The 19,942-nt window shown below is 35.5% G+C and overlaps 1 protein-coding gene across 1 annotated transcript in view; it reads left to right on the top strand.

The window, feature by feature from the left end:
- Nucleotides 1-19,942, top strand: part of CCDC102B (coiled-coil domain containing 102B) — an 87,675-nt gene that overhangs the window by 20,314 nt on the left and 47,419 nt on the right. Inside the window, 1 exon segment of the mRNA XM_029922790.1 lies at nt 18,778-18,894. Within this exon segment, the coding sequence (XP_029778650.1) occupies nt 18,778-18,894 (117 nt within the window).

The raw sequence follows: 19,942 nt of genomic DNA, 5'->3' as shown, positions 1-19,942 counted from the left end.
ATGAGGTCCCAATAGTTCATTTTTGTTCTTGATTCCCTTGCCTTTGGGGATGTGTCGAGTAGGAAATTACTGCGACTGAGGTCAAGGAGACTATTTCCTGCTTTCTCCTCTAGGATTTTGATGGTTTCCTGTCTCACATTCAAGTCTTTTACCCATTTTGAGTTTATTTTGTGAATGGTGTAAGAAGGTGCTCTAGTTTCATTCTTCTGCATGTTGCTGTCCAGCTCTTCCAACACCACCTGCTAAACAGGCAGTCTTTTTTCCATTGGGCACTCTTTCCTGCTTTGTCAAAGATTAATTGGCCATACACTTGTAGGTTCAGTTCTGGGCTCTTTATTCTATTCCATTGGTCTATGTGTCTGTTTTTGTGCCGATACCATACCATTGATGATGACAGCTTTGTAGTAGAGGCTAAAGTCTGGGATTGTGATGCCTCCCATTTTGGTTTTCTTCTTCATTATTACATTGGCTATTTGGGTTTTTTGGTGGTTCCATACAAATTTTAAGATAATTTGCTCTAGCTTTAAGAAGAATGCTAAATTTTAAATTGTCCATTTTTTATATGCATCACATATCATTTTTACTTCAGAAACATGCTTTTTTATTTTTTTTCAAATATATAATTTAAAGATAAGGATTCTAGAGTTAGGAGTTTATGATTTTGAAGGCTTGGAGGTGACCTGTGTTTTGGAATTCAAGTGTTTCTAATTATTTTTTTAGTTTTAGTGGGGTATAATTGATATGCAAAAAAAACTTACACACATTTAATATATACATTTTGATGAGTTTGGGCATATGCTTACCTTTGGGATACCATTACCCCAACCAAATTACTAAACATATCCGTCATCTCCTGAAATGCTCTTATGTGCTATGTGTGCACCTATGTGTGTTATGGTAAAAACACTTAAGATGAGCTCTACCCTCTTATTTTATTTTATTTTATTTTATTTTTCGATATTTATTTATTTTTGAGAAAGAGGGAGAGAGAGAGAGAGCATGAGCAGGGGAGGTGCAGAGCGAGATGGGGACAGATACATACAGCTTGTATATAGAGGAATATATTTTTGGATGTGTTTGTTATGCATACCTAGTCAATACGAAAGTTCTCTCACAAACTTACTTGATATATTTTTTAAATGTTTTATTTGTTTTTGAGAGAGGGAGAGAGAGAGCATGAGGAGGAGAGAGTAAGAGAGAGAGGGAGACACAGAATCCAAAGTAGGCTCCAGGCTCTGAGCTGTCAGAACAGAGTCTGACACAGGGTTCAAACCCATGAACCACAAGATCAGGACCTGAGCCGAAGCCAGATGCTCAACCGACTGAGCCACCCAGGCACTGTTACTTGATACTTTTAAATGAAAATCACATGAAAGCTAATTTTTAGGATACCTATATTTGTAGGGTATAAGTTTCAAAACATTGTGCTGTGATCTTATTTCATCCAAATTGACCTATCCTGAAGACTAAATATTTAGTAGTTATTGCTAGAATTTTATATTATTTTTTAGGATTTTGTGATACATTATGATAGGTGTCAGCTTTCCAAAATTTGTGAATGTTAGGTCTTCATCCTAAATAAATACTTTCATTCCTAATTTTGTCTTATAAAAATGTCCATAAAAAATCAGCCTCCATAAAATGTGAACATGAGTTCCTCTGCTTTCCCTTTGCTGAGCCTTCCAGTCTCCGCCAGATGGCTTTCTTCGGCGTCATGAAGTTTCCTGGTGTCCACACTGTTATTTTCTGATGGTTCCCAAGTGCCTGCTTGCTTTGTCAGTCCTCACCTAATGGCGATCCCCTTGGGGACAGTCACCTGGGGGCTCTTCCACCACCAGTGCCTGACTCCGTTTGAAGAGGTCAGTAGACATTTGCAGACACTTAATGAGGGTGGATAAATGTTTCAGGGCAAAGGAAGGAAAGTTGCTGGACTCCAGCTCCTTGCTTTTGGCCTATTTTCCATTGTTCTGGCTCCCTGCTCTCACTATATGGATGGCTTTTGCTGATTCTATGGATCACATTGTTTGCACAACAAGACACAAAGTCCCAAAGAAGGAAAGTGGATTGTCAGCTGTTTGATGATGGGAAGGTCTTGCACAGGTCAGGCTTTGATCTCCAAAGATTTCAAAAATGCCTTATGTTAGGGGAGAGGAGGAACACATGAACAAACTTCAGGTCACCAAATTAGTGAAATTATAAATGACCAAATTAATGAAATATAAGAAGGCATGTTTCCAAGAGTAACTGATTTACATAAAAAGTAAACAGCATTACATGCATTTAATTAAACTTAAATCATAAGTTTAAGTACCATTTTAATATTGACAGAGAGAGAGTTTGGGAAGTTATCAGATTCACTTTGAATCACAAACTAAATGTTAAATAACGAAATACACAAAGTGACTGGGTAGGCTTTTTAATTCTTTCTCAGGTAGGGATGCCAGTGAGACAAATTAAGAGGTGAAGGCTCATTTTGTGCTTCAGGTAGTTTCATTAAAAATGCTCTTAATAGAAGCTCTTTGAGACTTAAAGTCAAAGGCATAATTGCTGTAATTCTTTCGATGAAGTAATCTTTGCTCTTTACATATTTTTAACAACTTCGTTGAGATATGAGTCACCAACTGTACAATTTATCCATTTAAAGAGTACGATTCGGTGGCTAATGTATTTACAGAGTTGGGCAACCATTGCCACAATCAATTTTAAAACATTTTGTCCATCCAAAAGAAACCACATATCCATTAGCTTTGCCCTCCAACCCACGAGAGTTTAGGCTAATACACTCAAATACTAGAGATTTGCCAATTCTGGACATTTCCTATAAATGGAAATTTGATTGGTTTCTTCCATTTGTGTTAGTTTTTGAATACAGTTTCTGTAATATGCTGTCTTAGCCACTATTCCTGCCACAACTCAATAAAGAAACATTATGCTGATTTTTTAAATGAAAACCTCATATAGAAAAAAAATATATGTTAGGAGGTATAATTTTCTATTCCTCAGAAGAAAAATATTAATATTGAGCTGTCTTGTACCTGTCTGAAGCAAGAACTAAACATTTAAAAATATTATTTTCCTTAAATGAAAACTTTGGTTTTGACAGAAGTAAAGCCTACCATTTCATGTGTAATAGAAAAGGACTCAATCAGAAAACAAAGAAGAAAATTTCACTTTCTAAGGCTTTGCAGAAATGTAAGATCTTCTTCACTATTACCAAAGTTGGCACTAATTTTTTACTTGGTGAAGTTAAATCACATCTTTTAACTCCAATAGAATATATTCAAACATGAGTATTTTATTTTTTCTTTTTAGTTTGTTACTGTAGTAATTAAATGTTGCTTCAGGCAATATTTAATTAAGAATTAAGCCAGGCTAATCCATTAAAAAGAACATTTACCTTAAAGTAAAAATCTAAAGTACTATTTTTCTCAAAAAACTTTGATATTCTGTAATTTCATGGGTTTGTAGGATTCTATGTGTGTGTGTGTGTGTGTGTGAGCTAAAGGATTCAGGGCTCACTTGCTGTCTCTTTTGTGTGATATCTTTCTCTGGGGTGTGTGTGTGTGTGTGTGTGTGTGTGTGTGTGTGTGTGTATGTGTCTATGAGAGAGAGAAAGAGAGAGAACTTAAAAAGCAACATCCTGTGAAGCTTAAAAGCCTTAAAATTGATAGCTAAAATGGTATCACATTCAGAAATATATCTTGAAGACGCTTCTGTTTATAGATAGGAAGACCCAATTCTTTCCAAGACATCTGTTCTTTCCAATTTGATCTATAGAGTCAGTGCAATCTTAATAAAAATCCCAGCAAGTTACTTTGTGGATATTGATGTACTGACTAAACTATGTGGAGCGTCAAAGGACTCAGCATAGCCAACACAGTAAAGCACGAGAAGAAGGTAGCAAGCTGACTCTACCTGACTTCAAGACCTACCGTAGACCCATAATATTCAAGAGAGTGTGGCGTCAGTGAAAAAACAGATCAGTGGAACAGAAATAGAGAACCCAGAAATAGGCACACAGAAATATTGTCCACTGATCTTTGACAAAGGAGCATAGGCAGTACAGTAGATAAAAGATAATTTTACCAAAGTAATTGGGCATTTGTGTGCCAAAAAAAAAATCTGACCTTGGGTGTGGTGATGCCCCTTTTTGATACAGCATTGAAAGCACAGTCCATGAATGAAACCATTGATAAGCTGGATTCATTAACATCAAGAACTTCTCTCTGCAAAGACAATGTCAGGAGAACGAGAGGACAAGCCGCAGACTAGGAGAAAATATTTTCAAAAGACACATCTGGGAAAGGACCATTATCCAAAATATAGAAAGAACTCTTAAAAGTGAACAAAGAAACACAAGCAACCTGATTAGAAATGGGCCAAGGACATATACACGTCACTAAGGAAGACACCCAGATGGCAAGCAGACATGTGGGAGGATGCTCTGCATCTTATGTCATAAGGAAAATGAAAAGGAAGACAGTGAGATACTACTGCACACCTATTAGAATGGCCCGAGTCCAGGACACTGATGACACCAAATACTGACCAGGACAGAACAGCAGGAGCTCTCGCACAGAAGGGCTCGGCCCCTTTGGAAGGCTGCATGGTCACCGTAGTTGACGGTGCTGCCTTGTATGCTCAAAAAGTGCTACAAGAATAGAACTTTAGTATTTTCACAACAACAACAACAAAATGACAATTATGTAAACTGAGGGGTATTAACTACTTCATTGTGGTAAACATATCACAACGTAGAAGAGTGTCAAATTATCACATTGTACACCTTAAACTTACACTGTGCTGCATGTCACACATGTCTAAATAAGCTGGAAAATTTTCTCTTAAAGGCCTTTAAGACACATTTGACAGTTACAAATGATGGGGGAAAAAGACCTTTCTTTGAGCAATTTGATTTTCTTATGGGTTGGTATGATCTTTATATATCTTTGTGCTTGAGTTTGTGGAATTTCTGAATATGTCTATGCTTTTTATTAAATTTGGAAGTTTTTCATCATTATTTTTTTAAGTATCTGTCCCCACCCCTTTCTCAGGGACTCCAATTACAAGTACATCAATCCACTTGATATTGTCCTGGAGCTTGCTAATTAGCACTGATTGTAGTCCTGTGGTGAGCTAATGGAAATGTACCAGAGGGCATCGAGAGAGGGAGTTTGGTTAGTGGGCTGTATCCAGGTCCGTGAGCATTCCTGAGTTTTCAGATGGTCATATTTATGATTAGGTTATCTGTGCTTGCTGAATGGCATCGTGAAAGTTAGGCTTCTACCATACTAGAGAGACTGGGCAACAAATAGAGTGCTATCTCCTTTGTGATTACATTTCAAAGAGAAGGTTCCCACATCCTAGAGAAAGATATCCCTGGATTGTAATTATAAGGCTGGCAAAAAAAAAAAAAAATGTTGGAGGAAGATGTATACTTCAAAGTGTTAGAGAAAGAATTTAAAATTACAGGATGTTGTTTTCAAAAGAAACACTAAGAAAATGAAAGTACAGACTGTGTAGTCACAAATAAACATGTCTACAGTTTAATCAAGCTGAGGGGAACATTAAAGTCCTCTTGGTCATTTTTTAATTCTATCATCTTTATATTGGCAAGTTGTTTTAACTGATTGACTTCCCTCCTCGTTATGGGTTCTGAGTACCTATTTGTATGACATGTAATTTTTGATTGGACTTCTGTCATGAGGAATTTTACCTCATTGGGTGGGTGCTAAATATTTTCATATTTAAAAAAATACTTTTGAGCTTTGTTCTGTGACAAGGGTCCCTTACTTGGAGACATTTTGATCTTTTCTGTCTTGAAGTTCCTAAGTCTGGTTAAGTGAGACCAGAGTAGCATTTAGTCGATGGTTATTTTTTCTACTGAATCCAGAGGCAAAACCAATCTGAATACTTCACCTAATGGGCCATGAATTGTAAGGTTTGGCTCCAGCAGTTGGGAACGTGGGGTAATAAGTTTCCTCAAAATGATGCCCTGGTCACCACCCTGATGAGGACTCTGTAGTCCAGGGTCCTCCCTCTGCTCAGTGCCCTTCTTGAACTCTTGCCCACACTGCACCTCGGCCCCCTTCACTTCCAGACCCACTCCAACTCAGGGAGACCCCCTGGCTTTTCCTTCCTAATCTATGAACTGAGAATTTCCTCCAGGCAGTACGTGGGTAATTTTAGGGCTATATTTCTTTGTTTTCCATTTTTCAGGAATTTTGCCTGATAATTTGTGTTTTTACAACAATGGCTCTATTCTTCTTGCTATTTTTGTGGTTTGGGGTTGGCAAGTTTGGCTTCTGCTACCCTATCTTGATCAACAGTCACTATGGTTTTGACCATATATTAGAAGTATGATTTTCCATCCTGTTTCTCTTAGATATGACTTTTGAAAAAAGCAGTTAATTTTTATTTAGAATGTCTTTTATTTATGTTTTGTGAATGTTTTGGTTACTTATGATAACTTGTTTTGAAAATAATCATCTTTTTATTGAATACATTTTATTCTTTTATGGATTAAAAACATAAATTATTACCGTCTTTTGGGTCACATTTTATTTTTTACATCATTTCTAAGCTGTTAATCATTCTTCCTCTTGCTAATTTATCAATCTCTCATATATATAAAATTTCAATCTCTCACTTTCACATAATAATCACACTAGAAAGTTGCTTCAAATAAAATCTAGTTTATCTTACTCCTTTTATGAAAAGTAAAGTAATTTGGGGCCTAAAAGTCTGATTGTCCAAGGTCAGAAATGAGCATTAGGAGGACAAAATCTAGAATATGACTTTCCTGTACTTCTTATATCCTTTTGAACTCTCTGCTGTTATTTACTTTTATAAAAATGCTAGAAATTTTATTTGGAGCCTGTGACTAATAAATACAATTTTTGTTGTTGTTGTGATTTAGTATCTGAAGTTGTTAGAAATGGATAAATCAAAAGTTAAGGGGGAAGAAAAGCCGTATCTCTACAATAAACATGGAATAACGGAAAAATGATTGATTTCCCTGTTCATCAATCATTGTACAAAATAACTTCTTTCTACTAATAAAACAAGTCTGTATAAAAATATCTTGACAAATATCCACACAAAAATCTGCTTACCATTAAATTTCCTTATGAGATAATTTTATATAAAATGTATGCTAGTTAACTTCTTGATGAAATACAAATTAAATTTCCCAGATGAACATTATCTGCAAGTCATGAGTAATCCTCTCTTGACCAGTGTGATATTATTCTCTTATAACCTGACGGGTAAATCTGTTAATAATAACAAACTATACCTTGGGACCCTAATTGCCTTTCCTCTGGCCCTTGAGTGACTGTGTGTACAGAAATCAGCTATCAGCTAAAAGGTATAAGCTTGGATTATTGAAACAAGTACTGAGCCTGTACTTTAAAGCAATTGGGAGAGCCAAGTAGTATTACAGAATGGTGGTATGAAAATACCCTTCCGAGTAATTTTTAATGGACACAATAGAAATGTGTTAGTTTTCATACTCTTGATTTATAGTCTTTTGACATGATTTAACTCTTCGATGAACTTACCATTGATATTCATTCACACCTCCACAACCATATATTGAAGAAAAAAGTCACCTCCTATAACGTATATATAGCATGGTTTTTGTATGAAAATATAATAATGTCTTTAATAGATACACGTTCTGGACCTGAATTGCTAATGGAAAAAAGACTATGGATTAATAGAACCTATACTTTAAGATAAGTCAGAGTTGGGCAACTTTCCAAGGATGCTTATGCACAGTGATAAGAGAGAGATTTTTACAAGCAGGGGGACTTTTTACTATAGAAAATCTCAACTATATAGAAAAACAAAACTAATCCTATCACAATCCCCAATTTTTCCATGGGCTATATTTAATAATGATGGTTGTTGACCAATCATTTTTACCCATATCAAATTCATCCACATTATCACTTTGTATTATTTTATCAAGAAGTATTTCTGTATGTATCACAAAACATAACAATCCTTGTTTAAACATAGCATTATGATTTTGAAACCTAAAAAATTAACAACATTTCTAATATCAAATATTTGGTGTTTGGTGAATATCAAATTTCCAATATTTCAGTAAACATCAATCTTATTTTCACAGTTTACTTATTTGAACCAAAATCAAACAAAGCTTAGGCATTTTAATTGAAAGTCTTATTTTTTTAAGATTTACTTTTATTTATTTTGAGAGACAAGCAGGGGAGGGGAGAGAGAGGGAGACAGAATCCCAATCAGGCTCCACACTGTCACCACAGAGCCTGATGTGGGGCTTGAACTCACAAATCATGAGATTATGACCTGAGCCAAAACCAAGAATCTGATGTTTAACTGACTGAGCCACCCAGATTACCCCTAATTGAATGTCTTTTAAAGTGTATTTTAATATATATAGGGGTTTTTTCTTTATTCAACTTTTTTATTTTTTTCTTCTTATAATTTGTTTATATAAAAAATTAGGTAATTAATCCCATAGGGTTCTGTTCTGGATTTTATAGATTGGATTTATGCATTGTATGGTTAAATATGTTATTATGTCCACTGTATTTCCTATTTAAATGTTAATTGGAGCAAGAGGTGTGATTTGATTCAGTTTCAAGACTGTCTCCTAGATAATGTGTTTTTCCATTAGGAAGCACATTGTCTTTGTTTCTTTGAGGTGCTGATAAACCGATGCTCACTGCATTAATTAGGAATTCAAAAATTGTGATATTCTAATTATTTCTGCTTAAGTTATTATTTGGAAGATATAAATAAAAGAACTTCCTCTCATATAATATTTTGTTCATTTAGGGGCACATCGGTGGCTCAGTCACTTGAGCGTCTGACTTGGGCTCAGGTTATGATCCCAGTTTGTGGGTTCGAGTGCTACATTGGGTTCTATGCCAATAGTACAGATCCTGCTGGGGTTTCTCTCTGTCTCTCTCTCTGCCCCTCCCCAACTTGTGCTCTCTCTCAAAATAAATAAATAAACTTTAAAAGAAAACACTATTTTGTTCACTTAGACCTAACTGGAATACAAGATAGATTCCTTTTCCTTTCTTTACCAATGTACAAAATAATGAATTGGATCACTAGCATTCCCCAGTGATAATCAAATTAAGCTTTTTTTTTCTTAGTCAAGGGGCATCTGGGTGACTCAGTTGGTTAAGCATCTGACTTCAGCTCAGGTCATGATCTCGCATTTTGTGAACTAGAGCCCCACATGGAGCTCTGTGCTGACAGCTCAGAGCCTGGATCCTGCTTCAGATTCTGTCTGTCTTTCTCTGCCCCTCCTCCACTCATGCTCTGTCTCTCTCTCTCTCTCTCTCAAAAATAATTTTTTAAAATTTTAATTAGTTTTTAGTACTATTATACATTGATGAATTTAAACTTATTAGATGTTTGTTATAGTCTACTCTTTTTATTATCCTTAATGGTATTTAAAAGGTACCATAGTTCGAGAGCAAAACATTTTTATACTGGCAACTGAGAACATTTGAAGCAATTTTTTTGTAATCTTTAGTTTAATTATTCTGTGATATAACTGGATGTATACTCAGTGGTGTGATCCTTCTTCAAAGAGTCCTGGGTTGTTATAATGGGAATTATCCCAAGGCCACAATCTGTGCATAGATAAGGACTTTGGTTCAGTGATGGTCACTATTTCAGACCATTTTAGTGAGGAAAAAATGGAACATTTAACACTATGATAAGTCCTTGTCACTATGCTTTGTCACAGTTTCTGATATCCTTTTTAATTCTTATCTTGGATTTTGGATTTTTTGCATCTTATTTCTTTTTACCTGATCTCTTAAGACATTGTCTGCTACATTTATCTGTTCTTATATTCCTTATAGTTTATTCTGAAATGCTTTTTCCCTGATTTCTAGTTCTGTCCTAGTATTATAACATTTCTCTGTTTTTCTAATTGTTGGTTGTGTTGCTCTTTCATATTATATATAATTTTATTATTTTTGTTTAGGTCACAGGTAAAAATTGATTATTATTATCTTTTTCTTTAGTGGGCATGTATTTTTAGAATGTTCTCATCTACAGCATACTTACATTGTCTGTAAGAACATTATTTTGTTCTTCATTCTTTTGTCCTTCTAATAACATCACACATGATTCAACTATGATCCTTTTCTGTTACTCATCTTTACATACACTTAGGGTTTTTGTACTTATAATAGAAGGAGAGTAGGCCAAGAAACGTTTCTAGCTTCATCTAGAGCTCACTACTCAGTGTTTGGTAAATGCCCGATAAAGTATGACTTAGTCTTGTCCTTTCCATAATCCCCTGACTGTTCCCTAACTGATTTATCTGGATCACTCTCCCTTTATTGCCACTGTTCATTTTAGTGTCAGTTCTGTTCTCAGCACTTCCTACTTTATTGTAGGATTTTTTTTAAAGGAGGTTTTGTCTCTTTTTGTCTTTGCTTTTATTCTTAATAGTATACAGAATATAGATTGTTGTACCGCTTTGAACTTTACTAGGGCCTCTTGAACCCACTCACCAATTAGAATGTGTAAAACTAGTTTCATCTACTATTTTCACATTGACCTGGCATACTTGCAGGGAATGTCCATTGTCAATTTTGGGGTCCTCATGTTCTCAGGACACGTTGCTCCCATTTAGTTTTCTCAAATAGGTGCTGATATTCTGCAGTTCTTGAAGCTGAGTAGATTGTCCTAGGGTTTACAGGGAATGCATGTCACCTAATTCTGCTGTAGACTTACATAGGTTTTTGATTTTGTTATTGTCATTGTTCTGCCTGTTTCATGGAGAGATGTGCAGACACTGAGTCACCCCCGTAGACTGCCATCTTGGCACAGTTCCCCATGGGAATAGTTAGATGGATTTCACCTCCAGATTCCCAGCTTTCAGAGGTGGTCTTCAAAAAGCCATCTTCCTAAAGAAGTACTTTTCAAGCAATTTCTCTTTTCCACATTACCCTCCATCCATTTCTCAAATGAAAGTCATGCTTACTTCCCAATCCAAGTGTTATTTTAGAACATTTTGTCAGAGTGGGAAAAACTGAGGAGTACCAAACATAGAGATATTTTGAAAAATTGGTGTTGTGAAGCCAACTAAGCAATATATGGCTTGTATTTTTCTTTTTCATGAAAATGCTGGAATTGGACCTAATAGATTGGTCAGTTTATAGATAATAAAACAATCACTTTGATATAAGACCAAACGTGGCCTTGTCATTTATTTGATAGTATATGTTAACTAGAATTTTAATAAAAACTTGAAACAAAAAAAAAAGACATTAAAAAACCAACAGAAACTGTACCTCTGTATAACAAAATATCTCCCATTTCTATTAACATGTGATCAACTTTCTCAGTGCCTACATTCTAAAAAGAGTAAAGAAAACTGATGATAATTCTTATTTCATTCTATCAATAAGTAATTTCATCCATGGATACACAAACTAATTGAAAAAATGTATCTATCCATCTCATTAAGAGATGCATTTCCAGTAAATAATTAGTTTATATTTAATAATTACTTATCACAATATGTGCTATCTTGTCTTGGTTTTAAGCAACCATGTAGCATAGCAATTGTAAAGATAATTAAATACAAAGAAACATTTTAATGTTTGGAGCCTTACAGTCATAATATATACATAAATATTTTATATGCATGTTTTTAAATATAGTTTATTGTCAAGTTGGTTTCCATATAACACCCAGTGCTCTTCCCAACAAGTGCCCTCCTCCATGCCCATCACCCATTTTCTCCTCTCCCCCATCCCCATCAACCCTGTTTCTTCTCAGTATTTAAGAGTCTCTTATGGTTTGCCTCCTTCCATCTCCTTAACTATTTTTTTCCCTTTCCTCTCCCCCATGGTCATCTGTTAAGTTTTTAGATACATATTTTTATTTCATATTATTGAGCAAAAACATTTTCAAATATAAACATATGTTACAGAAATAAGAATTCAAGAAATAAAAACAATAGAATATTTGAATGGGGGATGGTGAATATCACATTTCTATGGTTTTTAGATATTAGCATTCAGAAAAATGTGATGCAACCATTTATTAAAATATTCAAAATTCAGCAGAAATTTTATTTAATGAATCTAAATAAATATACTGTGTAGTCCACCATTAAAAAAGTAAAAGATACATCAGCATGAAAGCAAAAACAGCTTAAACACCACTAAGATTAGTTATTTAGTGTTTTTATTTTGACTTGAAGGACACAATACATTTGTTTTAATTGTAGTTAAACATTTTTGTGCCTTTACTTATTCTTTAGGTTGAGGGAGGGTCTTAAGTAAAGTTTAGTTTGAATAATTTTAGCTACAAATTTTGCAGCTATGATATAAGACCTGAGATTTTGGAGGCTTCTCCATGCCCTTAGAGTTCATTAAAAGTAGTTGGCATCTTAATTTTGTAGTTAGCCATCACTAGGTCCACTGCATATAGGTGACGTCCCATTTGGGCACATTTCCTCCTTATTTTCTCACCTTCCATGGGAATATGGTATGGCTACCACAACCTGCCTAACTGCTAAACACCTGGTTTTTGACTCTACGCTATTTGATATTCAATACTTATAGAGCTCAATTATAAATGTATACATCAACATGAGGCAATGGGAAAAGCCATTGAAATGTGTTGAGCAGGGTCAGCTTGATTAAAAAATAATGACTCAAGAGGCACCTGGGTAGCCCAGTCAGTTAAGCGTCCGACTCTTGATACTGGTTCAGGTCATGATCTCACAATGCCAAAATTGAGCCCTATGTCCAGTTCTGTGCTGACAGCATGAAGCCTACTTTGGTTTCTGTCTCTCCCTTTCTCTCTGCCCCTCCCCTACTCTCTCTCTCTCTCTCCCTCTCTTCATCTCTTCCCTCCCTCTCTTTGAAAATCAACACATAAACATTTTTAAAAGAACAATTCAAATCTCAGTGTGAAGAAGAGATTTGGGGGCATGAGTAATGAGGAAACTGTTATGAATGTGTCATGGTAATCCAGAAAGAAATCATCGGGTGCCCTAAATTTGGTGGGGATGTGAAGAGTTAAGAAATATACAAATGAAAGAAATTTTGATGCGTAGTGATTAAGGGAATGTTGGAAATGCTGGAGGATGCTAGGAGGTTAAAGAGAAGGAGAAGTTACAGATTTCTGACCTAATCTGTGGGGTAGCCAACCATCAAAGAAGGCATATCCTAAGGAAGAGAAACTTGAGAGGAAATGACAATAGATTCAGTACTGAATATATTGAGCTTGGGGTAGAAATATTTGGTGAGATTTTGGGTTTATGAGTGCAGGAAAGAAATGTGAACTATGAACAGCAAGATGGTAGTTGGAACCATGGGAGGAAATGGAATCTCCAAGGTTGATATATTGAATGAATCAAAAGAAAGTTTGGAGGATTAGCACGAGGTATAACAGAGAAAGGGAAACTGCCCCCAAGTCAGAATGTCTGGAAAGGCTGAGAGAGCAGCCTTTCTTCAAATGAACCAGAGGAAAAGAGTACATGAACAAAGACATCGTTAACAGTATCAAATTCTGCCAAGGATTCAAGTTAATGATGAGGCTGAATTTTGTATATTGGAAAGTATTGAGAATGGGGGCAGCAAAAGCCATAGAGTAGAGGAATGAGTCAGAGGAGAGCATGTGAAAAACGTGAAGGCAAGAAGCTCTCCCAGTACAGTTGAAAGGAAGAGGAAACAAAGAACTGGAATGGAAACTTCAAAATCAGAAAAGAGAGGGGGAGAGGTATGTGGGGCAGGGAGTTCTCTACACTTGATCTCTCATATTTCCCTTTCAAACCTAAATGGAAACAATCAAGCAATTAAATGTTGATGAGAGATTAACCAAGAGATCTTGAAAAGCCAGGAGAGGTACAATTCTTGGAATGAGTTTGCCAACTACTCCAAAAATACCAAATCCTCACTACAAATGGAATGATTGGTTTTTTAACTCTAGGAAGGTATTTAAGTTCTTTGACAAGAGGAAAGAAGAAAAGATTTGTATAGATGCATGCAAATTTGTGGATTATGTTATAAGAGGTTGAAGATCTTTCCTATGCATAGCTTTTCTGGTCCTTCATGAATGAAGCTGCAAGATTATTTGTTGAGTGATAGGGGAGAAATGGTGAGTTTGGTACTTGGGTAGATTGAATTATGTTGTTATGAATAACACTGACATAAATATTGAATGCAATATTCCACAAAGGCCAGATCTTTGGAATAAGCAATAACTACCTAATCGTTTTAGATTATTCTGAAGGATAAAATAGTGAGGCAAAATCAAAATAACAGGGTGTGTTAGATTATATTTTTGTGCCCTTTTGAAATGAGATTTTCTTTTCCCATTTGATCTGAATAACCAAGAAAATATTTTTATTTATATGTTACACAATATTCTTGTTTTCTAGAATCATCTTCAAAAAGACATTCCACTTCATGCTAATTAGAATGTACTAGAATAAATATTTACATATAATGTTGCTAATTTTCCAGAAGCAAATTATGGCAGATATTTCTGAAGTCAGAGAGATGACAAGTGGCCTGGCTTAACCTTTCACAAACACTGCAGTACGAAACAGGGAGTTTTAAAGAAGAAATGGGAAATTATTTTAGGGTGCAATATCAGGAAAAAAAAGTCTTACAAGACACTGTACTTAAATATTAAATCAAAGGACCTGAACTTGGAAAATGCTTTCTAATGCTGACTCATTCACTTTTTCAGGTACCTTCTATTTCTATCACTTTCAATTTAAGTAATGTGATATATCACTTGTAGGTGACATTTATACTTCTGCTAAACGAATAATCTTTAACTTCTATATATTCACAGCTTTCCACTTTTCAGCTGCTAATTAGATTTTACTTATCACTCCATTAATCTGAACCTGAAGTGGAATAAGTAAGTGGCAAAATTAAGGTGATTTTGAGTCCAGAGGATAATTTTTAAATGATCATAATAATTCAAATTTTCAAAAGGAGGAATATAGTTTTATTAATCTGGCCATCAGGCTGATTTTCCTTGTCATTTTGTCTTAATTGCCTTCACTCTACAATATTTTGTTTACTATTTTAATCTTTTCTTTTCTTTCTTTCTTTTTCTCTTTCTTTCTTTCTTTCTTTTTCTTTCTTTTCTTCCTTTCTTTTCTTTCTTTCTTTTCTTTCTTTCTTTCTTTCTTTCTTTCTTTCTTTCTTTCTTTCTTTCTTTCTTTCTCTCTCTCTCTCTCTCTCTCTCTCTCTCTCTCTCTCTTTCTTTCTTTCTTTCTTTCCTTCTGCTTGCTTTCATTCTTTCTGTTGTTTCAGGTCTGAAGTGTTCAGGAACAGTGAGAAGGTCAGAGTGACTGACCGAACAAGGGCTAAGAGTAGGAGATGAGGTTTGGAGGTTTCTGGCCCGGGCAGATGGTAAGGACTTTGACTTATATTCTGAATGGATTTGGAAGCACAGTAACAATTTGAGCAGCAGAGAGACATAAACTGAATTACTTTTAAAATGCATTGTTTGGTTGCTATTTTGGAAGAGGGACTACAGAGCTACTTGGAGAAGCAGACATCTTGGTAGCTATTAAAATAACTGATGTGAGAGACCATGGTGGTGTTTGATCAGGGCAGTAGTGGTGCAGGTAGAGAAAGGATAGGATTTATTGTATATTTTGAAGGCAAAATTGAACTATTTTGATTTTAATTTGGATATGACACATCAGAGAAAGAAAGCAGTTAGAAATAAATCCAATATGTTTGGCCTGAGCAAAAGGAAAGATGGAGTTGATCCTTACTGAGATAGTAAAGACCAGAAGAGAAGCAGGTTTCAGGGAAGTTCTTAATTTGTCTTTGCAGTGTGTTACATTTTGGATACCTACAGAAGTGACAAGTAGGAAGTTGGACGCATGGGTCCAAAGTTCAGAGGAGACTTGCAGGATGGAAGTAGACATTTGGAGATTGCCAGAAGTTTGATTAGCGGGCAGGACTGTGGGTGCACCTCAGCTCTCCAAAGGCATGAATGCATCAAGACCACAGGTCCAAGAACCAAGCTTTGAGACTCCTCAACATCTGACTCTAACATTTCTCGTAAATTCTTCTAAAGGATAGGATTACTAGACACATTAAAATTTTTTTCTCTTATTCTTTTTCTTTGAAATTTTGAAGTTGCTCTGTTCTTGATTTATGAGTACAATATAATATTCATTTCCCCCAATGATAATGATTATATGTTTAATAACATTTATTTTTATATCTTAAATTATACCGTTTATGTCTTTTTTTCCTGTCAGACATTTTGTTTTATAATCATGGCTATTTTTTTCATGTTATTGGTTTCTTCATATGTCCAGAGATCCCTGGATTTTTCCATTGTCAATAAAAAATGAAAATGGAGCTATTTTAGGTGATTAGTATGGATTTTCTATACTGTTGTTTGTGAAAATTTATTTTCCTGCCTCCTCTCTCCTTTGAGTGGCAAGGTTGGTTGAAAGTTCTGTTGACAATGAGAAGGCTTATTGATTGACCTAATTCCCTGGGAATTAATGGTCCAGATTTCAGAAGTTAAACTAAGGGCATTCAATTACCAGAATGAGCTGGATTTTTATTTTGGTAAACTTTGGTGAACTTGAACCAAAACCTGTTGCTTTGTTTTAACCCTTGAATTCTTTAGCAAAATGACTTTAATTTAATTTTATTATTTTGGAAAGATATTAATGCCACATTGCCTATTTACATGAAAGTGAGGTGAAACATGCATAAACAGACTTGTACTGAACTCCGTGGCATTGTATCTTGTTCCACATTTGCCTTCTGTGGTGCATTTTCCATGTTACTAACTCTGAATGGATCCTCTCTGTACTTGGCAAATCAGCCCCTTAACTACATTGCAGTTCATTTCTAGTCTGTGTCTATAAAGTGTTTGCCTTTCAGTAAACTATTCCAATGGCTTTCAGCTTTATAATTATAGATGTAGTAACTGGTTTATGATTAAGAACTCTAGTAATGAATTTGGCAAGAACATTCTTAAATTTGCTTCTTCCATTACTAGCTTTGTGAATTTGGGAAAGTTGCTTAAGCCTTGTAAAATTATGGTTTATTTTTCTTTAAGGTAATGATAATAATACCTAACACATAAGATTACTCTAGCATTAACTAAGGAAATACATATCAAGTCCAGTTCCTAAGGATTAATATATACTTAATATTTTTATTAACAATGATAATATTATGAGTAATGTTATTTTTAGTTTTAAATAGGTAGTATAATATTTGCTTTCATTTTCTAATTTATAGAAGGATTGCATACAAGTTATATAATATGAAGTCTTAAAACATTTACTTACATATTTTAGGGGAAAATGTGTTAATAAATGATGTTTTATTGTATTACACATATTAAGATTTATCAAATTTTGAGTTTCTGTTGAAAACCATAAGAACAGCTATGGAGAAAATTTACTATGTATTTATAGGATTTCTCTCACTTTTGTATGTTTCTCTGTATAGACCATTTTTTGAGGATGTTTAGGTTCACAGCATAATTGAATGGAAGGTACATATATCTGCCATATGCCCCGTCTCACTTAAGCATACCTCTCCACGTTACCGATGTCCTCCTCCCGAGTGGTACATTTGTTACAAGTGATGAACCTAATATTGACACATCACTATCACCCAAGTCCGTAGTTTACGTTAGAGCGTATTCTTGGTTTTGTATACTCACTGGGTTTAGACAAGTGCATAGTGATATGTGTCCACAGGACCATCCCATAGTTTCATTGCCCTAAAAGTCTCTGTGCTTCACCTGTTCAGCCTTTCCTACCCACAACCCTGAAAACCACTAACTTTACATTGTCTCCATAGAAGGATTTTGTTTTTCAGAATGTCACATAATTAGAATTATACAGTAGGTAGCCTTATCAGATTGGCTTCTTTCACTTCGTAATATGCGTTTACCTTTCCGCCATATCTTTTCATGACTTGAGTGCTCATTTCTTTTTAGTGCTGAGTAATATTCCCTTATCGGGATACGCCACTCCTTATCCTGTTTCTTTCTGCAGCAGTTCCATATTGCAATGTATTGACATCTTTTTAAAATATGTTTTCACTAATTCTAGCATTAAATAGATATTATACAGATATTTTTTATTGCCAAAGTTTGTCTCTGTTGTAATCTATATACTCTTTAGACTTCGTAGAAAGTAGGCATTAAGTACAGTCACAAAGGTACTGTGTTACACATATTCAAGACTGTTAAATCAATGTTAATTGGATTCATTTAGGATCCAGTTGGTCAATTATCAGGAGTATGTGAGGTAACCAAATTTTGCCCAGTTTTCAAATGATGAATTTAGATTGCTATAGCTTTGCTGATTGTTTTTGAACAACTTAAAATTTTTCAAATACAAGTAAAGAAATAAATGATTTAAAAAATTTTTTTTAACATTGACAGATCTGAGTAGGGGAGGGGCAGAGAGAGAGGGACACAGAATCTGAAGCAGCCTCCAGGCTCTGAGCTGCCAGCACAGAACCCAACATGGGGCTCGAACCCACGAACCGTGAGATAATGACCTGAATCGTAGTCAGCCACTTAACCGACTGAACCACCTGGGCGCCCTGAGAAATAAATGACTTAACTACATTATCACAGCAACAATAAAACCTGCCGGAATCCACAGAAAACAGACAGACAAAACCTAAACTAAAACTAAAATGAAAACTAACTGAATTATCCTGGAGCCAGACCTTAGAGCCTTGTGTGATTACAATGTTAACTTCTATCTTTTTTCAGTTTAACATTATTCCTGGTCAACATGAAAATGAAATGAAAAAAATAGCGGGAGATATAAAAGAAGAGTCAAAATGTCAATCCAGCAAGGACAGAGTGATCTACGAGTTAAGAGCTGAGGTAAGGTATTGGATAAAGATTGTAATACCAAAATACAGCTGATTTTATCAAGTGATAGACTATTTTAAGAAGTATAACTTAGCCATGTTTGATTACTTTATGAAGAATAATGCTGCTGAGAATAAAAAACAATATAGTCCGTTTATATGTGGCTTAAAAATGCTGCAGGATGATACTGTCATCATACCTGACTTTTGTAAAGACAGAACATTTGATTCAAAAACCTTTAGAGCCATTACAATTCTTTTTTTTTTAATTTTTAATGCTTTTTATTTATTTTTGAGAGACAGAGAGAGACAGCTGGAGCAGGGGAGAGTCAGAGAGAGAGGGAGACACAGAATCTGAAACAGGCTCCAGGCTCTGAGCTAGCTGTCAGCACAGAGCCCGACGCGGGGCTCGAACCCACAAACCATGAGATCTGACCTGAGTCGAAGCCGGACGCTTAACCGACTGAGCTACCCAGGCGCCCCTAGCGCCATTACAATTCTAACTGTGGGGAAATACTTACTGAAAGTGGATCCCACGTGTTAAGTTTTCAAGACCAGTGACACGCAGAATGTGTTGCCTGTCAGTGGCGTTACCGTAGCCTCCGGCAGCCAGCACCGGCGTGAGGCACGGCGACCGCACTTTTGTTAGTTACTTCATTTAGTAGGTATGCCAAGTGAAATGGTGGAAACATTTATTTTCAACACTTCTGCCACCACCGCCAACAAAAGAACTCTCACAGATTGTACACTGTGTTTCCTCTATGTCATGTTAACAAAGGAGGGACTTTTAGGGGACTGAATTATTTGCACTGCATAGAAAATGGTGGTAGTGCACTAAGAGTGAGGAATCATAAATTACTTACTTTGTGTCATAATTCTGGAGGAAGGTCTTGGATACCAAAGTGTAGGAGCAGCTCAGGAAATACAGGCCGGGAGGAAGGAGATCTGAATTCGAGGGCTGCTGCTTCGTAAAACTCTGTAGAGACTGAGCTCACACTGCAGTTGTTTTACATCAGATGATCGTAGTGCGGTAGAAGATGAACAACTCCTAGATTTTGGAG

This window comes from Suricata suricatta, chromosome 14 (genome assembly GCF_006229205.1).
Source record: "Suricata suricatta isolate VVHF042 chromosome 14, meerkat_22Aug2017_6uvM2_HiC, whole genome shotgun sequence".
Lineage (NCBI taxonomy): Eukaryota > Metazoa > Chordata > Mammalia > Carnivora > Herpestidae > Suricata > Suricata suricatta.
Note: the sequence above shows the minus strand (reverse complement) of the source record. Positions and strands in the feature narration are given on the sequence as shown.